The following is a 25219-nucleotide window of genomic DNA, read 5'->3' as shown; positions in this document are numbered from 1 at the left end:
TTTATTTTTTATTCTGATGCAATGGAAGGATTGAAACATTAGAAAGCACAAGCTTTCCAAATATATAACTGTGAATTAAAATGTAAAGCCAGTCACAAACCCCCTTTTTTGAGGACAGTATCAATTTATTGCACATTGTTGTGTTTCCCAAAGTTTAGAGGCCTTGAAATTGGGTTTACACATTGAAGGGAATCTCTTTATTGAACTGATATATACCTTTTAGAAATTACTAAAATAAGTCATAACAGAACAGCTGTTTATTAAGCTTGATGGCATAGAATACAGTGGTAGACTATTGCATACCTATAGATCAAATGTGCGCTGTTGAACTATAAAATCTGAATTGAATAGCCACAATTTGCTCAAGTTGCTGCTAGAGTCACAGTAGCACCTATGCACACTCATACTTCACTTGTTCCGCATCCTTTCTAGAGCAACTATTACAAATTAGTTAAATTCTAAACTCTACCTAAACCTACCATTAGATTTAAAAACAGGTTTATCTATAAACAACAGAAGTCACATGTAACTGCCAAAATCGAGATATGACTTAATCCAATATAAAAAGACAAGTAGGCTGAAACCAGTTCCATGGGATGAGAGAAATGTTCTTTCTTCTTTGTATAAACTGTGGGATTTTTGTATCCCATCATTTACACCATCTGTGATATAGCACCACCATTTTCCAAACAAGACATGAACGAGCTAAACCTGCTGAACCATTAAAATGACATTACAAGCTCTGTTTTGGGTAACTGCCGGTATGTGCTAGCATGAGATGTGATAAACCAGATGACACTGCCTTTTTTTCTCCTGGGTCTTGATGGTTTTATTATGGTTTTGGTTAAATCATTGGGTTTTTTTGTTTCCTTTGTTCATTTCTACAAGTGACAGAACATGGATGTTTTGTACTACGGCAGCTTTTATGCAAGATGGCTATAGTACATGGATGTCTTATTTTAGTTTGGAAGTACATGTACACAGTGTACAGTTGTACTTGAACCATTTCAATCCCTGATTTGTCTCAAAGCAGAGCACAGAAGAACTTTTTCTCCCTGAAAGGGTTTTCTGAGGTGGGCACAGGAGTGATGAGGGGGTCCTCACAAACGTGTGCATCACAGTAGGCCATGAGGTCAGCTGCAGCCTTTGACACCTGCACACAACACAAAGAAACATTCAACAACTGGATTTTAGACATTAAAGCTGGTAAGAAAACACACATTCATAGTAATTAAGAACAAATGGAACAGAATATTCAATTTGATTCAGCATTGAGTAATCGATGCTGGAAAGTGCATTCAAGGTTACAGATGACAATTATCTGGTCTTTTCTTTTCAAGAAGTCCCTGCTGTCTATTACTATTGAAGAAGTCATTTTACAATACTGCTACTTACTGCATTTTAAAAGCATAGACATGCAGAGAGTCTATCAATGGTTGAAACTATTTTAGTAGGCACTGAAATGTACCAATACCTTTATCCTGCAGAAACTAGCCTCAATCTTCAACTGCTCCACCAGCTTCCTGGCTTGGCCGACGCTCATGGTGCTGTTCACTGGGGTGTCTCCTTTCATCCTAAAACAGCAACATTTGAGCACGGATTTGACTGTGTCCTTTATTTAGTAGGTTGTAAGTCTACACACTGTACATTTTATGAAGTAAACATCTGAATGTTATAGCTAGGCCTACATGCAGCATTTTGTCATTGTCACACACTGCTATTAACATCAATAAGCAAAAACACAATGTATTAAGAGAATCTTTTTTTTTTTTTTTTTTGTTAGCATACCCAATGTATTCCACTGTAAGCAAACCAAACCAGGCCATTATAATCATATGTTCATGGCCCACAAACCCACCAATGCGCGTGCACACAGACATGAAAACAGGCTGTGGAAAACGACATACTTAAAGAAATCTGAGGTGAACAAATATACAAAGGATAAAAAAAAAAAAAAAGAAGGAATCTGGCTGTGCTGTCAACAGGGGGGGAAGAGAGAGCCGCACACGAGCGCATCAATTTCAACCATTCTGGACCTTTCTCTCCATTGTCTAATGCCTTATCCTCCATCCACCCCCTGCATCTTACCCGTAATATATTCCTCCTCAGGTGCAGTCTTCCCCCCTCTTCTCTTCGCTCTTGTCTTCTGTGGCCCTCAGTCTTGTGTTTTTGGTAGGGTATGAGTGCAGCCGGACCCCACCCCTCACAGTTACACCGCCTGGATGCTGCCTGCCTCTGTCCACTGCACTCCAATTCTTCCACAATGAGCACTAGATGTGTGGCGGATGGATCCCCCCCTTTTCAGCAGTGAATGGTTCTTACCAGATGGTTGGAGGAGGGGGGAAATCATATGGGTGGGTTGTACCATATCAAGACAGTAGGGGGGATCTGACAGTGGACTCAAATTACAAATCAAATCATTAGCGTGTAGAATTATTGTGGTGGTATAATTGGAGCGCAAGAAGAACATTCGCTGGACAATTACACGATTTTATTGCGGCATTTCTCTCTTTTTTTACCTGACAGGTATTCATTCTTCTCTCGGTTGCCATGGGGACTGCTGCAAGTCTGTCCCATCAGTTTGCATCACATTTTAAGACGGGGAAAATGTCACAATGTTGCCCTTTGACTTAGGTTGGTTATCCATCAGTTTCAGAATTTTGAATAATTAGGATCGTCGCCATAGGGATTAACAATCTTTTTAAAACAAAATAGCCAAAAGATATAAATCTTCTGAATGATAAAAACAAAATAAAAAATCTTAAAACAGGAAGCTGAAACATGACATATGTGTAATCAAAATCGTTCAAAAATAAATAGTCAAAATAAATAAAATGTCATGTCTTTTTCTTCCCTGGGTTCACGTTATTGGCCATTCACCAAGAAGACACACAAATACAGTGAGGGCGCCATCTGCTGGATAATGTTAGGAACAGGCCTAGTAGCATTTTTTATGGTGAAACAACTTGAAAATAGCAGAACAGCAACTTCATATGGACCCAAAATAGTCCTAATCAAACAGATAAGTGGAAATATTTCCCATTTACACTGTCTCCTGCCATTTCTGTCACTTTACCCTCTGCGGTAAGGCCACTGAGCCGTTTAAATAATTGTGGCTGCTGTTAATTACCATCAGGCACATAGGGACTAGTCTTGAAAATGAATGACTGGTGTTCCCATTGAGACCAGAATGAAAGTGCACGTGTATACCCAAGGTCCAAAAGGTTATTTAAGGTGAATGCATCATACTCTATTGTAGAAAGAGTGAGTCATTATTAATTTACAGCGTGTGCACACAGCTGACCAACCCACCCATGACCAAACAATTACAGCACATGTACTTAATGATATAATACGAGGAAATTGACCCTATTTAAACTGTTTTAAGTATGAGGCTGGTAATTTGTGGTAATATGAAAATTATAGACTAATCAGTTGACTTGAACAACTAACGCCCTTTTCTGTGAGACAAGACTGACGTAATAAACACCACATTGGAGTCAAATGTTCTGATTTTGTAATATTTAAAAAAATACAGTTTGTGGCATTTTAGACTGTATCATTTTAACAGCTGTCAATAGTGTAGTATGTTTCAGCACTTATGCTTTTCATTTGCAGGCCATTGCCATTCAGTTTGTTTTAACCTCTCCCATAGATTGATCAGTCCCATGGGTGCTACAGGGCTCTTATGCAACAGTGGTGTGGTGCTTGTGTGAATTGTCAGTCCCTATTGGGTGTTTGTATTGACATTAATGCAGTAGGTCAATAACTCTGAACAGACAATCCTGTTTCATTCACACAGATCTTTCAGTGAAATGCTTTTCAGCCAATCACAAACCAGTGGTGTATTGAAGGCTTGCATTCATGCCACACGCTCTCGAGGATCAGAATAACCAAGGCCACACTCTAGTTTTATTTACTTTTTTATTACAAGAGCCAGTTCCAGTGTGTTTACTTAAAATGAACATGAACAACATCACAATCCAGTCATCAGTTTGAATCATATGGCAATGTTATCATATTTAGCATAGAAAAGAAGACAGGACAGCATTAAGTCACTTTATGGAAAAATAAGTATTTGTTTCACCAATGTAAAAAAAACAAACAGGTCAAGTGCTGAGTGTAACATGAAGGAAGATCTAATGATGCCTTTATTTTGTGTGGATAGAAGAATCCAATTACACCAGTCAAACTAACTCGCCATTCAAGCATAGACTGTACAGTCTGTGCATTCAAGTCATCAATAATAATATGTGTGTCAGTTTCCACTGGCTGCCTTTGAAGCAAAAGATGTATTATGTATTACACATCCACTTTGCATATATTGTGCTACATACAAATTTGTATATTGATTATTGGTTCTTTTTTGTCATTTGCTTCTATCAAACTAACATATTCTGTTGTACAGTTTGCAGTGTGTAACTACATTTCTTCCTAGAGCCTAATTTATTTATCTTTTAATCTTTGTTAGTGCCTAACATTTTCAGAATATGTGTTATAATTTAAATAAATAAGAGTTACACATATGAACACATCTAAGAAAAGAGCCTCTAGGCTTTTCCCACAGTGCTTTGGTGCACATTGTCCCTATATTTTCCTTTTGGAGAAACATGTGCTCCACTGGTGCAGTGTGGAGCCTGGATCAGAGCAGTGTCAGACTTTTCAGAGAGTTCTTTTGTGTTGTATTGATCAAACATAGTCCTGTGATATAGCAGCATTGTTTTAGTCACAGTGCACCTCTGGAGTAGTCTGTATTCTGAACAACAGAATCACTGGGGAGGTTCTAAATATACACTTAAGTTCTAACAATATGAAAATATTACATTTGCTCAAAAAAGCAAGGCAAGGACAACAGAGTTGATCACAGGTTTGTTCAATAAGGACATAATGGGGTAAACAGCACAGTATAATGATAGTCAAACCTGAAGAGTTTTTACCCCAAAGAAAGAATGAAAGAATACCAGTACTCCCATTATCAAGATATTTAAATTCAGCATTTTGGTTTAGGGACAAAGACCATGTTTCAAAATAAGCAATAATTACAAACATGAGTAAAGTTTGACATGTATAATTAATGCACAGGTTTACAAAGAATTAAGCTTATAGATACAGAAATGTCCATTCTGGATGTTTTCCAGAGCCAAACACAAGCATTTTACACACAACACGCACTGAGATACTGGCGCTGTAACTTCAGGTCCACTTTTCCTGTGATCTCTCAAGTACAAATTTCTGAGGTCAGCTAGGACTCAAGTCCATAATGAATGACTCCCATCAGTGTCTTTGCATATAAAGTCTGTAGAAAAGTCGAGACAGGCCCTTTGTCGAACACTCAGAGCAAGCCAAGCTGAGAGACTGGACGGTGAGCAGTATATTCAGATTTCCAGCAAATCAAGGCGAGAGAGGTATAATAAAGAATGACTGAGGTCTGCGAGCAGTGAAAATCTAGGGCCCATATCAATGTAAAATAACTCCCAACATATCACAGAGTAGCAACACCAAGGCTAAGTCAAAGGCATTTTGGTTTTAAGTACAGGTCTTTATATTTACAACTATTTACTGTGAATCCTGAAACAGGGGCTTCGACATTTCATTATCAAAACTCAATGTATAAAACAGCCACCATTAAATGAATTGTTTTCTCACTTTGTAACAGCTTTACCATTTCATAATAATTTACTGTGAAGAACTTTAACAGTTTTTTTTTTCAGTTTCTGATTTGCATTTCCTTAAGGTAAAGCAGATCTGCATCAGTTATCTTTTAAGATTGTACAAATCCAACTCAACATTAAATGGATACAAAACTAATCAAATGCTTCTGCTTTGCACAGTCATGCATTTAGAAACTTTTCTTCATAAATACATCACACTTATTTTACAATTGATGTCCAAAGAAAAATACGGTAACACTTTACAATAACTACGCTTTAATTATCCTTAATAAAGCATGAACAACTGTTTATTAAGAATGTAACTACTAGTACTAGTAACTACTTAATTAATACATGAGATTGACCGATATGTTTTTAGTTTTTTGTTTTTGTGGAAGATGCTGATACTGATTGTTTAGAATCCAGAGGAATCGATGGCCAATAACATCTGTCGATATTTTGGGCCGATATGTAATCCCGATTTTTAATATTTCCCCAAATTCTGTAATTTAAATTTAGTACAAACCACAAAGCCACAGCCTTTTTAACATAAACCTTTGAGAGAGCTGTGCAGTCACACTACAGTCATCTCTTGTGTTCAAATAAAGCTTTATGTGGAATATTTAGGCAGCAGGTCGGCCAAAACAAAATATTGGTCTGTGCTGGAAATTTATTTGCTAAAAGGAACAAAATATCGGTCCCATATATCGCCCAAAGGATATATTGGTCTCTCTAATTAATACCTTATCTCCTCGTTACTAAGCCTGAATCTTTCTTAATAAACTCTTTGCTCTTTCTAAATCAAGGATAATAAAAGGGTAGTTATTATAACCACAAGCAAGTGGCTGTATACCATTTCAATAATTTAAAAAGTATGCAAAATGTGCAAAATGATCTTTTCCAACAACACAAAAAACACAAAATCAAATAATAATAAATTAATGTACTTAATGAATGCCAATTTGAAACTAATAAAATGATCATACTTGCTCTGTATTTCCTGTAATGAGGAACACCAAGTTAGAGCCGATTATAAAGCAGAGGATTTGAGGCCTGCATTAACAATATAAAAAACCTCACAGTGAGTTAATTTAACTTCAAACAAATGCCTTTACAGTCAGGGTAATGCATAGTCATGAACGAAACAGGAACGAGGATCATAAGGCAAACCAATAAAGTGATGTTAGGTTCCTATCTATTCATCTCATGCTCTTGTCCAGTGCACAGTTATTCTCATCTCTGCTTAGAGTAAAAATAAAGAGCATTAATTCAAAATAGAACAAGCTCAGGATTGGTCTTGAAATTGTAAACTTAAGTGCGCACAGTTAAAAGTGGTCTGTATAAGCATGGTATAGAAGCTTATGGTTAAAACTGTTATTATTTTAGTAGTATTTTAAGCCGTGTGCTACCAATGTGCTACCTGTTTTTTACCTGCTTTCTGTTGGCCGTTTGCTTATTCTGAACTAAATGCCATTCAGATCTTCAGCATACGTCCGGTTTTCTGTGTATAGCAAATAGGATACAGCTGTGATTAAAGGCTGTCAGTTGAGCTACAAACCAGATGGGCAGTAAAGTGCTTTGGGATGCCTGTGAGTTGCTACATATGCTGTTTTTTTTATGAATGAAACGGTAAACTGTCTCAATGTTTTGTTTCTTCATGCAATTGTGAAGCTTGAAATGCGAAACAAAATGGAAGAGCTATTTGATGCCTGAAGGAATATATATAAAACATTGGCACAATATCATAAAAACAGTGTAATGGGAGAAGATTCATCTGTCAGCTATCCATCCAATCAGTTTCACAGTATTAAAAGTGCACTATTTACTGAACAGGCCACCATCTTGTTGTGTTTCTTATAAAATCTGGCTTTTTTGTAGAACTCCAGCCTACACTGAGGAGCAAACCTACGTTCCCTTGTCTATGTTCCCACGTTTCTTAGAAAGTTGTGAAAAAAGGACTCTATGTTTCCACAGCCATGTTTTCTCAGGAAGACGGTTGTTGATTTACTTAGATATTTCATTCAAATATTTTCTGTTGTTTCCCAGTTTAGTTACTCCTGGTTTTATTCTATGTTAGTAGTTTAATCCTGTGTTGGTACTAGTCTAGGCAATTTTGCATAGAAATGTTAGTTAATCCTTTTTTATTTTACTTTATCTTTTTTTTAAACAGACCTAGTGTTGGGGAATCTTTGTGCAACCCCATGGCTCTCCAAAAAATCTGTGTCCCTCATGAAAATTAAGTTGAATAACCCTGCCCTACAACATACCCCTAAGCCTCATCGTTACTGTAAAAAAAAAGCCCTAAAATTGACCATTACTACAACCATACAACAAAGAGCAAGCTATAACAGAAAATGCTTAAATGACCCTAAAATGTGGGAACATAGAACCCTTTTTGTCCAGACTTTTCTAACAAACATGGACTTGTGGGAACATTGGACTGACCCTCTACTCTGTTCTCCTTCTTGGTCACACCTGTGTCTCCACTCCGTTAAGTTTGGGCATGAGGATTCGAGGGGTCACTCCGGAGTTCAGGTCCCGCTCAAACTCCAGCAGCTGACCCATGAAGTTGAGATTGGGGGAGACCACCGGCCGTCGGCTCCGTACGTATTTGTAGGCGTCGGTCATAGTCATGAGGGTGTGCTTCATTAGGTAAGCGATGACCACGGTGGCAGAACGGGACACGCCGGCCTGACAGTGCACCAGGACGCCCTGCCCACTCTGATATGCCTCCTCTGGGGATGAAGAAAATCGATTATATTGAAGAGAACGTGAAGATAGTGCTCCATTATTGTGAATAGATTGTAATGGGACAGTGGTTCGCAAACTTTTCACACCAAGTGCCATTTAAGAAAATAGGCTTAATTATCCTTTTGTCTCACCAGATTTAAACAAGACTAACAGGACTGTGCCAGGCCTGAACTAGGGCAAAATGAAGTCTAAGAAAAATGAAGGTTTAAAATAGGATCACAACCCTGCAACAGAAGTTCTAAACAAAGTTAAACCTCAAAAAGGAGAAAACATCTGGATATGTTTGTCTTTAAATTAATTTAGCCTAGAATTAGTGTACCATCAGCTCACATACCACCACTGTCATTCATCATTTAAATTTTACTTGGCCTGGTGGTGTCATCTGCTTGTCCCCATGGAGATAAATATGTTTAAGGCCAGATTGTGGAACATGGCAAATCAATATTATCTCTATGGAGAGGTGGCAGAACCTCCATCGTGCACCTTTAACAAAAAACTGGAGCACTCACCAATGAACTCAAAGACCTCCTCGAAGTACTGCCGGAGGTTCTGCTTGCTGTTGTCGGTCGCAGGCAGCCTCTTGTAGCGCAGACCGGCCTTCTGGTGGTAGAGGGGTAGGTGTGTGGTGACGTTTACCACGAAGCCGATGTTGATACGGAGCAGCAGATCCAAATCCTGGGCGTCTCGTTCGTTCCCGAGATAAAGGAAAGGCAGGATGGGACTGATGACGGCGTTCTCGGCATCAGGAGTCATCACACTTTCGTCGGACAGTGAGGCCGGCAGCGAGGAGGAGAGGGGCAGGGTGAGGTGCCCTGGAGGAAACAACATTTACAGTTGTGCTATGTGGGACCAGGATTATAACTGTATCATTAATTACAATCACAGTTATTATAGAAAAGTTGGAAATAATCATGTTGTATTGAGCATCTGGTCTCCCGTTTAATGAAGCGTTTAGACACAGATCTGTCACATTCTCGCCTGGAGTCCTATTCACGAGAAGTGGCTATTCAAAAAATCATTTACATTATTATTTCTTTGTTCCTGTTTTTGACTAAATATATTTTTTGTCATTTATTTTTGTGGAGTCTAATCTTTGGGTAACCATCTGGTTGTTTAGAAAAAGTGTATGTGAGAGATACTCCCACTGGTGGCTGCATCACAGTATCAACGGTGAATCAATTAGATCCAAAAATAGCCAAACCCATGACAGTAATGCATTTACTTTAGACAAACGCACAGCCTAAAGCAACCCTAAATACACTGTGTTAATCACATTAAAACTAGTGTATCACATTAAAACTAAAGCTATGTTTGAACTAAGCTGTAATTTCTTTGCATATTTATAGTGTAAACATGATCTGATTGATATGTTCATACACTACAAAAATAGAATATGGTCTAAATTAATACATCTTAGTACTTGTTGTAAGGCAGGTGTTCCCTAAGTGTTAACATACACTGTTCCTCCATTATTAATCTATGTTTTTATATGTAAATCTAAGGAGAAATTAATACATACTTGTTTGAATATAGTGCAAATTATTATATAGTTTGTTGGGTTGACAAGAAAGCTACAACAAAGGCAAATTTGGAAATGGCCGTTTTAACATATTTCTGACTTTTTCCAAATTAAATGATATGTCTATGGAGATTTTTTAACTTGTTGATATATCTATAGGCCTATTAACTAACTATTAATACATCTAAACGAGTCAAGAAGATAAGAAACACTTGTTAAATTGTTAAACCAAATAACTTGTGCTTACTTCTGCTGTTCTCTTCGTCTAGCCCTCTGTTGAAAGAGTTCAGGGCCAGGTGCAGTGACTGGGCAGAGGGAAGAGAGTGTCCCCCATCCCGTGGCCTCGGTTTGGGTTTAATGAGGGTACTGGGTGCAGAGGGTGGAGGCGAGAAAGACACAGGTGACGGGGGAGAGTTAGGACGAGGTGGAGGGCAAGGATATGCGGTGTCCTGGTCATTGTCGAAATGCTCCCTGAGTCCAGTATCTTCCTTAGTAATCAGTCTATTCAGTGAGTTGTGGCCGTCATTATACCCCGATCTGTAACTTTTGAAGTCGAAAGTGGCAGACATTTTTCCTTGCTGAAACCTGCGTCTTCCTGTATAATCTGTGCCGTGTCCGTATTCCGGTAGATTCTGACAGTCCAAAAGCAAACTTGTTGCATTGGTGATATTTTGGGATTGATTTGGGCAGGCGTTCCCCATTCCTATACCGGGACGGAGATTCTGTGATTTGGAATGTGCCATCTTTTTGGCCAGTTCTTCGGGCCAGATATTACGGACATTGTAGTCATCATCATCGTACATTCCCATAGGCTGAGCTCCTCCAATCGCTCTTGCTGCTGGAGGTTTGGCCCTACGAGGATTATAAGTCACGACTATTGGGTCGCTGCTGCAATAACTACAAGTGGAGCTGCCTGTTTGGGAAGTTTTGGGATTGCAACCTGTTACGCAGCTCTGCAACGCTCGGATCGGACCAGAAGATGACAGCGGGTTACACGGCAAGCACCCTCCTACCAGTCTTTTTCGAAGTATAGCCGGACTTTCGTAGGTGCTTGCTTCCCCGGAACAGGACGGACAAGGCTTAAACATTTTTCCACGACAATCGGACACAGTGCTATTAGAAGAAGAGGTGTTGGTAGTTGAAGCAGTGGATAAACAGCCAGTTAAATGTTTCATATCTTTGCTGCCTCGTTTGACTGCGGCGACATTATGAACACAGGAAAACGAGGTAGATGTGCTCCCGCCTCCTCCCTGGCAACTTGACGATCGACCTTTACACCCTCTGCATCTCAGCAGCCGCCAGCAACCGCAGCTAAACGGATGGGTGCAGTCGATGGTACAGGTGTGGTCCGGACTCGGGAAGGTGCCATTGTGCGAGGAGCAGGGGGAAAGGGGTAACCCGTGGAGAAGGTGTGAGCGGGGGTCTCGAGGTCGGGAAGGACGAGGCTGGCTGAGCTGTTGAAATGGGTTAGGAGCGGGAGCAGGGGGAGGTTGGGAGGGAGGAGATGGGGTGAAATTTGAGTTTAGGATAGAGGCATGGGGTACAGGGACAGAGCTGTGCTGGTAAGGTAGACTGTGAGTGTTATGGCTTTGATGGACCGTTCCCAGTTTGGAGCTTTTCTTGTGTCCCAAAGAAGAATACTCCTGATTGTTTCGGATCTGGTAGGCGCTGCTTTCCTTTTCACCCCTGAATTTTGTCTGGGACTGCGCCGGGACAAACTGCAGCCCCCCTCCAGGAGATAAGCTCAATTGTCTTTGGTGACTTCGCTGCAATCTCTCCGCTCCATCCGATCTCCCTGTAGGTACTTGCAACTTCCTATTACATTGTTCTTGATCTACTTGTGACGCGACGCATTTCCCTCTGCTACCTTTGGCACTGCCCCGCAATGAGTTACTATGTCCCGGTCCTCGCCCCCCTTTGTCTAGTGTCACTCTGATATCAATAGTATGCGTGTGGGATGGTAGGGTCACTGTGCCATTGCTATGACAGTGGCTAGGGGTGTGTCTAACCCCCGCTGGCACAACAGACTGGTTTCCTGGGAATTTTTGCACTCGAGATCCTCTCCGCTTGCATTCCAAGCTCAGAGACTTGCAGGCCGAGGAGTAGAAGTTGGACTGGGGCGGATGGAACTGAGAAGAATGTGCGATTTGTCCGTTAGCAGAGGTGGAGATGTGTGAGGAGTGTTGTGGGACGCTCTGGGGGGATGATTCGCACAGGGCCAAGGTCTTAGGGCGCTGGATGACCACTATGCGCTCGTCGAGGGGCAGCGGAGGCATCTGGGCCGGTGGGAGGCTGGTTGATAAAGAGAGAGAGAGAAGACTGTGTAAGAGTGTTGTAGTTTCACTGATGATGCACTTTATATTTCATTTGGTCATAGTAATATTTAAATGCTTTTATTATCTTTTTAATATTCATGTATTGATTAGATCTGTCACAATAACACATTTTGAAGCATGATATAATGCTACACAAGAATATACTGGCAAGTAATTACTGTGACAAGACTTGACCTAACCATTTTTACTAACATACAAATGAAATATAAAGTAACAAGAAACAGTTTAGAACACAGGGAATTCTGGTATCAACTGTTGGTTAAATGGTTAAGTCAAAATAATGCCTTTCTCAAGCTTTCTAATTCAATAGATCAAAGAAAACAAACATTTTTGATGGATCATATCATTTTGAGAAAGTATTTTGACTTACAGTTTACATTGTCATCATTGCAGAAGCAGAGCTTTAGGAGTTGCATATCTTTAAAGGGGCACTATGTAACATTTCTGGTTGGTGGTGAGACACCTGCTAGTCTCTCTCTTTGCATGGGATCTTCCACAGTATGGCATTAAACTTATCAATCTTGCAATTATTCAATTACATTTGAAAACTCAAAAATGATAAATATATTTAATGCCATACTGCAGAACATTCAAAGCAAATCAGTGGAAACAAGCAGGTGGTAACCCTCCCCCAGAAAAGTTACATAGTGTATCTTTAAGTCAGTAGTATACAACAAACAAAAGCAAATTTTGTGCTCCTTTCAGTTTGCAAAATGTGAAAGGAAAATAGGTAACATCTATAGAGGTCCATGTGCAGCTCTGACTGGAGAATTAATGGATTTAACTAGAGTGCTTAGTTAAATCTATGAATAACATGTACCTCATAGTCCGTTACCTGCTTATGTCAAGGCCCAGCTTATCCATGTTCATTATTTGGTGAAGGTTTATAAAAACCCAAGCTTGCATAGTCAACATCTTGTAAATATTAGCAAAATCCCAGCTAATCCTAATGAGAGAGGAACCTCACAAGACCACACACATTAAAACTGACAACTATCCTGTCTGTCAGGATATGTCACACTGAAAAACACACTCAATCAACTCAAACAGACATAAACAAATATGAAACATGACATGTCCATTACAGCTAGCATAATGGGATTTTTGAAACAACTTGTGCCTAAAAATGTGTGTTTGTAACCACATCCCCAGTTATCTGTCTCCTTCAGGCCAATGTGAAATGAGCAATGGTCCAGGCCTTGATATAAGCGAAAGGTCACACATACAAAACAATACAACACAATCAGGAAGTAGCAACATTGCAATGACTTTACAAACACTAGGCATGTTATAGATGTGAACATGTAATAAAATACATAAAAAGCATTGTGTCACATTTACACATTAGCGGTGGGATAAATTCACTCTCAAGCTAATTGGTATTATTGATATTATTTCCAAGAAATGCTAACAAAGAAAAATTACAGTCATTAGCAAAACATCCACCCTCCGAAATATAATTAATCAACCACACGCTGGAGTTGTTTTGTTGATTAAGTACTTTAATTTGTGCTTGAGCTGTACAGGGATGCTTTGGCAAAGATGGCCTTGGAATTGGCAACAAAATACAGTCTCATTTGTGTTTGATATATTAAACCCAAATGTTAATGACTTACCAAAAGTCGTGTTTTTTAGGAATCACTTGAGTGAAACGACATTTGGATACCACTTTATGATAAGTACACCTTAATTGGCCTTACTAAAGCATGAACAAAGACTATTATAAAAAGTCTTTCTACTTCATGTGAATTTAGAATACCATTTCAATACAGAACTGAAGACAACTCCAGCCATAAGGGATTGATAAATAAACTAGAAAAGTGAAAGTTGATCTATGATGAATAATTCCCAAATTGTCAAACTTGTTTCATATATACAATGGGGAATATTTCAGTTTGTTATTCTGTTTTTCACATAGATGCACAGTCACCACTGGGTCAGGATAGTTAGTGAAGACAACAGTAGCTGACACAAACGAAGCAGATAAGGAGATATTAAAAGGGAACAAATCTGAACATGTAAACCACACAGTGCACTGGGAGAGGGAAACATGTCAAAATCATTTGGGAGAAGCTTTTTGTCCCAGCAGAGCGCCCATACCGACCCATGGAAGTGGTTCCTGTGTGGCCATGCTTAAGTCCACGGCGCACAGTTCAGTCTGCTGTGGGTTTCCTCCTTTCTTTTTCTCCGTTCTCACGATGGCCTGTGGTGGAGGGGGTGGGGGTAACATTGACCCAGATTTATCATGGTGGAAGTCACTATCGCTCTGATCACTTATCCCACACACACTCTGTAAACAGGCTCTCACTCAAACAGAGATTTAGCTGCCAGGAGCAAAAAAAAAAAAAAAAAAACAGGCAAAGAGCTATAAAGACGCAAATGAGATGTATTTAAATAATCTTCTGCATTTTACATGAACATTTGTGATTCGTCGTGGTCAGCTGGGGTCAGTCTCACAGATGAGAGGAGGCACTCCAGCTCTAATAAAAAATAAAATGTCAGCACGTGGCAGCGCGTCTGTACTGAGATGTAACGTAAATGTGCACTGCTGAACAACCATTCCCCATCATTTTAAATATAGTGAAACAGCTTAGTGCCCAGAACGCCCCAGATTTAACTGCAACATTCTGAATCTCACTTTTTTGGTTAAATATAATATAATAACTGTATAGCTCCACATTCAAATGCCAGACAGAGAGCAAGGACAACAGAAAATACGTAATGGAAAAACGGTTTTACTGCAGAAAGAGAGTTAACAGGCTCCACTCTGATCAAGCTCAAGAAGTAAGAAATCATGAACATGGTATAGAGTCAGTATTTTATTCGATTCATGAATGTATTATTAGTCAATAAAAATGTATGTATATGTGTAAAGAAAAAGGTAAACAAAACACAAACATACAAGTAGATGTGTAACGATAAACGATATTGAAACTAATTTTTGCCACTGACACAAAAACAATAATGCAAGATAATCCCAGTAAATAATTTTCAAATAGACAGTCTCATTAAAAGGCCTGAGCTGCAGCACATTAATAACAAAATGAAGCAGTAATTAGCCATAAAGGTCACTTATTCCAAATTCTACAGCTCAAATCTTATCGTATTACAGCTAAAATAACAAAACCCTCACCACTTTTGCAAAGAAACTGTGCAGAATTCTGAGCCCCAAAAAATATTGTTCCAGCTTTCATCTATTGAAAGATAAGTTACTGTAGTAATTATCGTGACAGGCCTACTGTACATACAAGCTCACTCCTCTCGCGCAAACTGTAAAGAAGGTGGAGCATAATGTGCAGCAGATACGTCCTAATAACTGACAGCTTCTTGCTTTTAGTGGACACAGATCCTGTCTCAAAATGTGACTGATGCAAATATATGCACATGCATTCATGTTTACGGTAGAAGTTAAGCCCTTGAGCTGCTTGATCTGCCCGCTGGAGATTTTCAGCACTTTAAAGTAACAGAAAACGGTGAAAAGAAAAGACGCTGGTGAATGGCAGTGGTGAGTTTGTGAGAGCTGAGCCTACAGGGAGATCATGACGCCAGCCCCAGAGCAGCAAACAGTTTTACATCCACAAGAGGCACAAGGACAAAACAGAACAAACAAGAGTCATCATCATGAGTCTAATGTTCCACTGCTGTTACAGACTGTGATAATACACTGGGCATTTAAACTCTAGTGTTCATTTAATCATAACCAGCCCACTCAGGTTCAGATTTCAGTCAAAACAAGTGTGGTCTTTAAACAATATTAGAGGTCAACTGGCTTTTGGGGGAAAATGTAATAAATCCAGCCTAATAATACTGTATAGAGAGCAAAAAATAAACTTGCATAGAATAAAGTTGGACCTTACTTGAATAGTCAGAATTAGTAAAAGACCACATCATAATATCAATTAAATCTATCTTATTCTGTTTTCTTGTTCAAAATCTGTATTGAGTACCCAGTCTTTAGAATCAAAGGTTGTCATTTTTATATTGATAACACTAGTGCAAAGCGTGGATAAGAGGCTGTGTAAGGAAGGGCATCTGACATAAAACAATATCACTAAATCACACAAGAACGCAGAGCAGGAATGAAACTGCCAAAGAAAAAGACCATTTTGTAATTACCCACTCAAGGTTTGTTTTAATCTCATAAAAACTTTGAGAAACACCATGAGCTACTTTGGTACGAGAAGATGACAGAGCAAGATTTTGTATCAAGTGCTGTGCTAAATCACAAATCATATTACAATAATTGAATCAGATGTAAGTCGTACAGTAGCTGCAGCAGAGGTAGAGGCGCTGCAGTGTTTTGGGGGAACAGCAGCAGAATGGGTGGGCGTTTAAAGGAAGAGACAGATGGAGTCTCTGCCTGGAAAGATTGATGGAGGACCCCGCGCAGAGTCGTCCCACCCTGGGTTTATGCAGCTTCTTCATCAAAAGCACCTGATAGGCAAACAACCACCCACGCAGCAAGACAACAGGGGAAAGAACAGCAGGCATGGGAATGTGCACCGTTCAATTACAGCATTACAACAGAAAATGCACGTCTCCTCAGCCTGAAAACAAATGGATTTATATCACAGTTAATGTTACTGTGGATGGTGGAGAATTATAATCATAGGAGTCATACAGTGTAGAATGTATGAGCAGCTGTATCTGTGAAGAGCTAGTCATATGTGTTGATCCAATCACGTACAGTAATTGGCGAGTCAGCGTCACTTTATAAGCTGGATACATAGATACATAATTGGTACATAATCCTTCAGTACATCAGCAACTTTTCCAGTGGGAGGTCCACAGCCGCAAGCCTTACACAGCAAGTTGGATTCTCGCGATACTGTAGATCAATCTTGGCATGTACTCAATTCAGAGTGCTACACATATCAATCTGGCGTGAGTCGGGTTACAAGGCCGCCACCATGGAGATGTTTTTGCTTTGCCTTGGATGCTTGGTATGTACGGCATTCAACTTTTCTATTTAACATTCATTACATTATTATGGAAAAAATACTGCAGTATTCTGGTGTAAAGAAACCTCAAATTTCCTCTGGTTGCTTATTTTCTTAACACAAATGCTATTGTAGGCTGTAACCCATGTCAAAACAAAATGGCATGGGCCACAACCTACAGAACAAATGGGTCTGATCGTTTTTCCACACATCTGACCTATAACTCACCTGATTAGTGCACCTTTAAAGCTACAAATGACAAACTCAATTTCACTCCTCAAATGAAAGGTCTCTTCACCTTTACCACATCCCTTTAACTTTATCCGTGTACACATTCTAACTTATTAAATGTTAATTGACTTGTGTGCCATTGTAGGCTTGTCTGTCTGTGTGTCACATAGACGAGTTTTGCTGCTAGTGCTGCTGAGGTGACTGAAAATCAATGGACAGATTTTTGCAGTGAAAGTGGTGTCACCATGTATCAAGTGTAAAATAATGTCTTGACTGATTTACACTGTCAGGCCGGCGACTCAGGGCTCACTCGCTGAAGGAGCAGGAGACATTAAAGCGGGGACACTCATTTATACTGCGGGTCAATGAGAAGGACCTCATCCTTCAACCATGACAATCTATCAACAAGCGCGTGTTATCATGAAACTGACATTTTAGACTCGATACCAAGGAAATGGCTCAATACTTGACAACCAATACTAATTTGGAATACAATAGGGCTGTAATCAAATCGAAATCACAATTTGAATGGACACAATTAGCTAATCGCAAAAGTGCAATTTTTGAAGTACAATCATTTCCTCCACAAACAGCAAATTCTTGTATTTATTTGTCAGTTCATATTTCACACTGTCATTTCTGGATGAAACATAAATCGCAAATCTAATCGAAATTGCAGTGCTTGTCAGAAAAAAATGCAATTATATCTTCTTTCCAAATCGTTCAGCACTAGTCAACAAAAATAATTGCAGTTCTAGCTTCTGTCATGCAACCGTGGTCAAGTACAAGTTCTGATATAGATGAAGATCGCAACTAAACCGTCGATTTTGTAGCGATATAGCCAAGTAAAGAAATACCTGATCCACTAAACCCTTGCATGTGCACAGATTAATCGGTGTGGCACTGGCAAAAGCTCTCAAAAGTATAAAAATCTTGTGAATGTACTAGTAAACAGCATCTTCAAAGGTTAAAAGAGAGTTTAAACTGTTCAGTCACTCCCAAACTCCAGCTAACATACTCTATTAGGGCTGTTGTTGACTAAGGAAATTCTTGGTCCACTAAAGATGTGTCGTGATGATCGATTAACCGGCTAAAAAGGGGGCGTGGAAGAAACGCTCAAAACTATCTCTATGTATCTGACCCAAACTGCACTTACAGGACTGCAACTGCATTGGAGGTCATGCAAAAACAACAGAATATTCACAGTACATTAGATTCAAGTTAGATTAAAGTTTTGAATCATGAGTTTAATCTGCCTTTTTCTATAAATACCAAAAAATACCTAATATTCAGCTAACTCAGTCACTAACTTCTCCTCTCTGCTGTTGTCCCATATAAATCGTTAAAATCCAAACAACATAATTAGCACTCAACTAATTAAAAAAGTTCAACTAAGACAACGATTAACAGACTAAACGACTACAGCGCTAATGATTTTGTCCTATGGAAAAAAAATCAATAGGATACATGATAGGATGAGGATAGTTTCTATACCACGGTTAACATCAATTAGTATCTGAATATAGATTTTTTGACAACCCAGGACCAAGCCTGTCTGATATGCTGCATACATATTTGACAGATTAAAAGCCTCATGATCTTTGAATTAAGCTTGTTAATACTTTGTTTTTGTTGTGAGTCAAACACTGTTTAGATGATCAAAGATTATCTCATGAATGGCTTTCCGCTGCTTGCACAGATGGTAACAAATGGCTTATCAGAGGATGAGCCAATTCAGAACCAACTATCTGAATCTCCACTCTGATTTGGCATCCCGCTTTAACAAGGCAGATAAAAGCGCTACTGAAACAGACACAATGCATTTGGCTCAGGTCCCGAAGATATAGAAAGCCGGTATCTGACTCCCACTGGTTCTTAGTGAGACTGACAGCAGCAGCATGCAGAGTAGGGCCTCAAGATTAATCAGAAATCAAATCAAAATCACAATTTGAATGAACGCAAATAGCAAATGGTGCAATTTTTGAAATATAAAAAAATTCTCAAAAAACAGCAAAATATCCTGTTTTATTCTGCATAAAAACTGTTAGTTATCACTGCACAAACATGTTCTGAGATGTGATTCTTGTATTAGTTTGTCAGTTAATTTTTCAGTACTTTGGTCAATTCTTCTGGACGTGTTTAAAATATGACGTTTGAACACAATCTTATTATTAAAACATAATCCATACATCTAACCGCAACTGCAATGCTTGGATTAGATTAGATAGAAATTCGATATTTTTCCCAAATCGTTATCCTTAATGCCGAGTTGCATTAGAGGAAATGTTAATTGCTGCTGTAGTAAAAAAGGAGAGGAGGTTGAACATGATGCGCCCACAGTCTGTTGATATGAATGGTAATGAGTGTAAAATGGCCCTGTACAGGTGGCTGCTTGCCAACGGAGAGTGGCTTTAAATGGGATTGTTAACCCTGAAAGGTTGTAACCCACAGCCGCTTTATGGCCAACTACAGCCAACTGGACAGGCGTTTATGAGTGTTAGGAATAGGTATGATATCAGTTTGAAAAAAGTATGATGAAAAGTACTGATAGTGCCACATAAAGTTTAGTGTGGGTGCTATGCTAACAATACAATGAAAGATTAGATTTAAACTGCATATTTAGAGTTAACCTTACATTTTTTTTCAAAGATATGTCTCTTTTTTTAACTTTATCACCTGTTTAATAACATATTAAACCTAGTTCATAAATCTATTATTATTATTATTGATAACAATGGTTTCCATAACTAGACTATTGGAACTAAAATTTAAAGGCCCTATGTTGGACAAAATGGATTCTTTTGTGCTTTATAATGTTGTTTTCTGAGTTGTGTTTTGTTTCATTCACACATGTTTGAGTAATCCATTATTATTGTCTTATCTACATGTCCAAAGCTCAAATGCTGTGTTCCACCTTGTGATGTCATGAAGTGGTTGTTTTCAAGTTAGCAGCTCCTTTTACCTTTTGTTCAGTAGAGATTGGCAAATCCAGAGCTGAAATTATCCAAATGATTCTAATGAAGGTGTATGGAATTTAAAAACACAATGAGGCTCTTCCTGTATTACCACATGACATCACAAGGTGGAACAGAGTGTTTTCAAGTTTGAGAGAAGAACACAGGCTAAATCTGCAGGGTTTGTGTGTTAAACATGTGTGAATGAAACAAAACACAACTCCAGGTCTGTTTGTGATGAGGAAACAACATTATAACATAAATCAGAAAATAGCATAAGTGAAGGAACACTGCTGGGAATATTAGGTGCCAGAGCGAGGCAGGAGTGGCTTAAGTGGAAACCGCTGTTGTGTCCTTGTGCAAGACGTTTCACCTTCATTACCTAGTATGTATAGTAAGTGCTGGTCAGTGGTCAGATGACGAAGACTGACAGCTTCACTTCTGTCAATCTAAGCCAGGGTGACTGAGGTTAATACAGTATCTTACCACCACTGAGTTTTATTAAGTTCCATTACATCATTTCTATGTATTCTAAATTTGTGTGGCTCAGTGTGAATAGGAAACAATAAGGGTTTTATAAATGCAGTCACTTAGGTCATAGTCAGTCACTGTCACACTTGTAATGACAAAACACTCACTGAAGACAATAGACAAAGACTTATATTGAATGAGTTAGACATGACTAAACGCCAAATGACTCAGTATGTCCCATACCATTACCCATGACTCCATCCGCACTTGTTAGTAAGCCCTAAGTACACTTCCAAAAGTACCTAAGCAAGCACAAATCTTCATTAAAACTGTCTTATTAGTGACCTTTTATTGTAAGTGTCAGCAGTATGCCAAATGTCCTTTTTTTCTACATACTCTGCACTGTTCTTGCTATCTCATCAGAGAACACACCAGTACAGAGAGGCTACTGAGAGGAAGTCAAAATAATTACATCACCTAATCCTCACTGCCCTCCATGGAAAGTGATAGACGCAACGAATGGGCCACTTAGAGAGGCAACTGCCCTGACGTATCTTTATCTTTACAAATACATGGTGGTAAAAAAAAAAAAAAAAAGATACAATCCATAGTCCAAGTCCATATGACAGGTTTGCATGTTTAAGCAGCAGGCAAACAAGCAAGGTTTTGTGTATAATCTTGAATATAATGTATGAATGCAACTCATTAATCATTGGATTTATATAGGTCTTTCAAGACTCCCAAAGCGCTTTACAGTGCATTATTAATTCCACACTCACAGGTGGTGTTTTAGTGAAGTGAGTAGTCAAACCTGCCACATGCACTTTAAAGCAGACGTATGAAAATGTAAATCATGTTATGACAAAGGGACCGGGATTAAGTATATTTCGTAATAGAAGCAGCCTTTAGAGACACAAATAGAAAGCTAAGAATAGTCAGACAAAAGCAGTTTTCAAGATCAAAGCTACCTTGATGAGACGCCTTGTGGATTTAAGAGCACAGTGAGATAAGGATAACTTTAATACGATTGGTATAAAACACTTCAAAGTGCTCCTCTGCAGATTCTCATACCTGTCAAAGAAAAAAACATCACAATTTGAGTTTAGCGACATATTTTAGGGTCAAATTGTCCCCCAAAATATTGCTTCTCTTCAAGGTTCATTGGGAAAATATTACGGAAGGGAACAACACTTTCTTTTTGCTACCTTTTTATACACCACAAACTAACACAAGGCGAACAACTAGGGCTGCACAATATGTTGCTAAAGTATTGATATTGCAATATTGGCTAAAAGAACAATCAACATTACTGTTTTTTTGTTTGTTTGTTTGTTTGTTTGTTTGTTTGTTTGTTTGTTTGTTTGGGGGTTTTATGTTAAAATAAGGCTGATTTTTTGGGCTGTATTCGACTAAACAAATTCTTGGTCAACTAAAGACATGTCCTGCCGATCGATTAGTTGACTAAAAGGGTGAGTGTCAAAATTATTATGTCTCTGTATGTATCTGCCCCAAACTGCACTCACAAAAATACACCTGCACAGGAGTTCATGCAAAAACAACAATTTAAACGAATAAGTACAAGGAAGCTAAGTATTTATATAAAGACATCTTGGTTTTAATCTGCCTTTTTACATATAAATACCAAAAAATGCCAAATCTTTAGCTAACTGGCTCACTCACTAACTGCTCCTTTCTGCTGTTGTCCATATACACTCTTATAATCTAAATAAAATACTTAGGTGCTAATACAAATTCTGGTCAATTAAGACTCATCGGCTGATTAAGTGACTAAAGGTCCAACAGCTCTACAGATTTTATAAATGATTTCCCACATTGTTCTAGATTAGCCTAGTCTTGTTTTCTTTGACAGTTTAACTAGTAAAGGAATGCATGTACATTTGTGTGTGTCAAAAAGTATATAAAAATATCACAGCACTTAAAAGCCAATGTTTCCCAATATTATGCTTCTCTAAACGAACATTATTAGTGAGTTAGTTAATGTCGTTATAGTGGAACAAGTGACTCAGAGGTTGCATTTGATCCAACAAAATCCAATCCAATCCTTATCAGAAATGACAGAATTTCTGAGATTAGTGGCTTCTATCTGCAAAGCTTGTAGGATTAACTGCTAATTTAAAGTTACACTGGGAGGCAATTGGGTCTTTCGTGTCCTGTTGACCTGCATATCTGATCTCACAGTGGCTAGTGGAGCAGCCAGAGGGAACCAACCAGAGCTGCCACTGTGTCACAGACCTATATAATGCACTGGATAGAAGAATACTATATATCGCAATCAAATGTGTAATTTCAGTTAGAACAAATACCAAATCACAAAGGCTGCAGTTATTTAAATGTTACAAAGTTATCTGGTATTAATTTATCAGTTCATAAGTCTGTCTTAAATATATGAATGCTCTCAGAGTTATGTACAATGTGCACTCTTAGTAAATCAAGATATGTCATTTTTCCATTTTGTGTATCATGTCATGGGAGACAATAGGGACCAGGGACCATTTAGGTAACATTAAAGTGAAATTCATTTGTTCTTAAATATGCTCTAATGAAGTCTCGAGGTGCTCTTTGCATAACAGTGTCTCTGAAGATGTGAGACAAGCCTCTACTTTGACAATGTTTAAATCCAGGCTCAAAACGATCATGTTTAGCTGTGCATATGACTGAAAGGCTTTTATTCTGCACACTTCTATTTTAATGTTAATTTAGAATGATTATTTATGTTTTAATTTCCTTGTATTGTGATTTTAATGTTTTTTTGTTCTGTAAAGCTCTTTAAATTATTTTGTGTGCCATTTTTATATTGGGATACATAAAAGAGGGCTGCTAATTCTAAACTAATAATGAACACAAGTGACTGAATACACAGAGACTTGCAGTAACTAAAGACTGGGAGAGGAGGTTGCAGATGATGTTAGGGATGACTTAAGTGGCCTTGTGTGTTGATAACATCTAAGGGCACTCCTTTCAATAGGTTTATACACATCACTCTGCTGAATCAATACATTTACTGTCCACTGCATGAAGCTATCTCCATGAACAACGAGCCTGTCACACAAACAGATAATCAACAGAGCATTACCTCCACAGGCCTTTGTCCCCATAAGATCCTGCTCCTGTTTACTGCTCAAGTGCTTAAGTATCCTGCACACGTTTCACTTTGCATGATGTCTTAATAACATAACCCGAGACGCATGGCATTTATTATATTTAACACATTTTCTAGTCCTGGTTGTGCAGCCACTAGATGGCGCTCTGTCTGATTTCTCTGTATTTTAATGGCATCTTCTTCGTAAAGTCTTTGAACCTTTAGCACGGTAAGCACATTAAAGCGGACAGAGCGGACCGAGCCGAGCCAGGCCTGGACTCCACTGTCTCTCCTGAACACACAGCTCGTGTGGTTATTATTAGCCTCAGAGTAGTTCACACACTGCGGTTATTTCTGTGCCATAAACACTAAACAAGAGCTGTTTTATTTGGCCTGTGCCAGGACGCAGACTGGTGCTCAGAGTGAGTTGCACAGGTTTAAAAAGATGCTGCAGATGAAACAGATACAGGACCAACAGGGCACTGCGCTGTTGGACAGAGCGGTGCTGCTCTGGAGCCTGGGCACGGGGCAGAGGCTGCAGGCCGGTCCAGCACAGACCCACACACCCACACACACTGAAGGCTAATCACTTACATCAGAGGCAGTCCCGCGGAGTGATCATGCTCTGTGCGCAGCGGACCTCCTCATGGCAGCACGAGCCGAGGTGATGTTGTGTCCAGATGTGACAGTGCTGCTCCAGTCTCGAGCTCCCGTCACGAGCGCTGTGTGCTGTGTCTCAAACACACACCAATGTCATCTCTGCGCTCATCAGCTGCGCTGGCGTCACGTCTGAGCGCGTGTCACTCTGAGCTGCGCGTGTGTGAGAGACACAGGGGGGTGGGCCATGGAGGGGGGGCGCTATTGTCTCCATCTGGATGACATCATCCCAGACCGATGACGAGCCCGCGCTGCACGTGCGTGCTGCTTCCTGCGCGAGGAACAGCGCGGATAAAGAGGCAGAACCCGGGACCAATGAAAACACGCAGGTATGGAGCGGAACAGCTCTGGTCTAATGCACTGAGTGACTAAATTATGCAGCTGACAAATTGGTTTTGAATTATTCAAATGATTCATGGCTCCAGATTTGTTGTGACTGAAAGCTGAATGTTTCCTTTGTGCCTACATCACAAGATGCTCCAAGAAGTCATTTTAGCCTAATTACACCAAAATGCTAAAACAAAACAAAGACCATAAGCTTACACCTCATTATTCTGATATGTTTGACACATACATTTGTTGGGGCTGAAACATATCTCCAGCTCCTGA

General features: G+C 39.2%; 1 protein-coding gene across 1 annotated transcript; it reads right to left on the bottom strand.

Annotated features, from left to right (window-relative positions):
* Nucleotides 1-11: 11 nt before the first annotated feature.
* Nucleotides 12-24661, bottom strand: si:dkey-175m17.7 (uncharacterized). Its single transcript, XM_033978857.2, has 7 exons — nt 24548-24661; nt 10169-12213; nt 8912-9214; nt 8127-8386; nt 1789-1889; nt 1475-1574; nt 12-1153 (listed from the first exon to the last, which is right to left on the bottom strand). The coding sequence occupies exons 2-7, from the start codon at nt 12195-12197 to the stop codon at nt 1025-1027; spliced, it is 2922 nt and encodes a 973-aa protein (XP_033834748.2). The 5' UTR covers nt 12198-12213; nt 24548-24661; the 3' UTR covers nt 12-1024.
* Between the last annotated feature and the right edge of the window lie 558 nt (nt 24662-25219).

The sequence above is a fragment of the Periophthalmus magnuspinnatus genome, chromosome 14, assembly GCF_009829125.3.
Source record: "Periophthalmus magnuspinnatus isolate fPerMag1 chromosome 14, fPerMag1.2.pri, whole genome shotgun sequence".
In the NCBI taxonomy this organism is placed as follows: Eukaryota; Metazoa; Chordata; class Actinopteri; order Gobiiformes; family Gobiidae; genus Periophthalmus; species Periophthalmus magnuspinnatus.
Note: the sequence above shows the minus strand (reverse complement) of the source record. Positions and strands in the feature narration are given on the sequence as shown.

Bases quoted from the DNA above. Each gene is read 5' to 3' on its own strand.
- si:dkey-175m17.7 (XM_033978857.2), bottom strand. From the start codon at position 12,197: ATGCCTCCGCTGCCCCTCGACGAGCGCATAGTGGTCATCCAGCGCCCT. The intron at 9,215-10,168 runs GTAAGCACAAGT...TGTTTCCTCCAG, and splicing joins AGACGAAGAGAACAGCAGAA to GGCACCTCACCCTGCCCCTC. The intron at 1,890-8,126 runs GTGTGACCAAGA...CGTTTTCCACAG, and splicing joins TTAACGGAGTGGAGACACAG to CCTGTTTTCATGTCTGTGTG.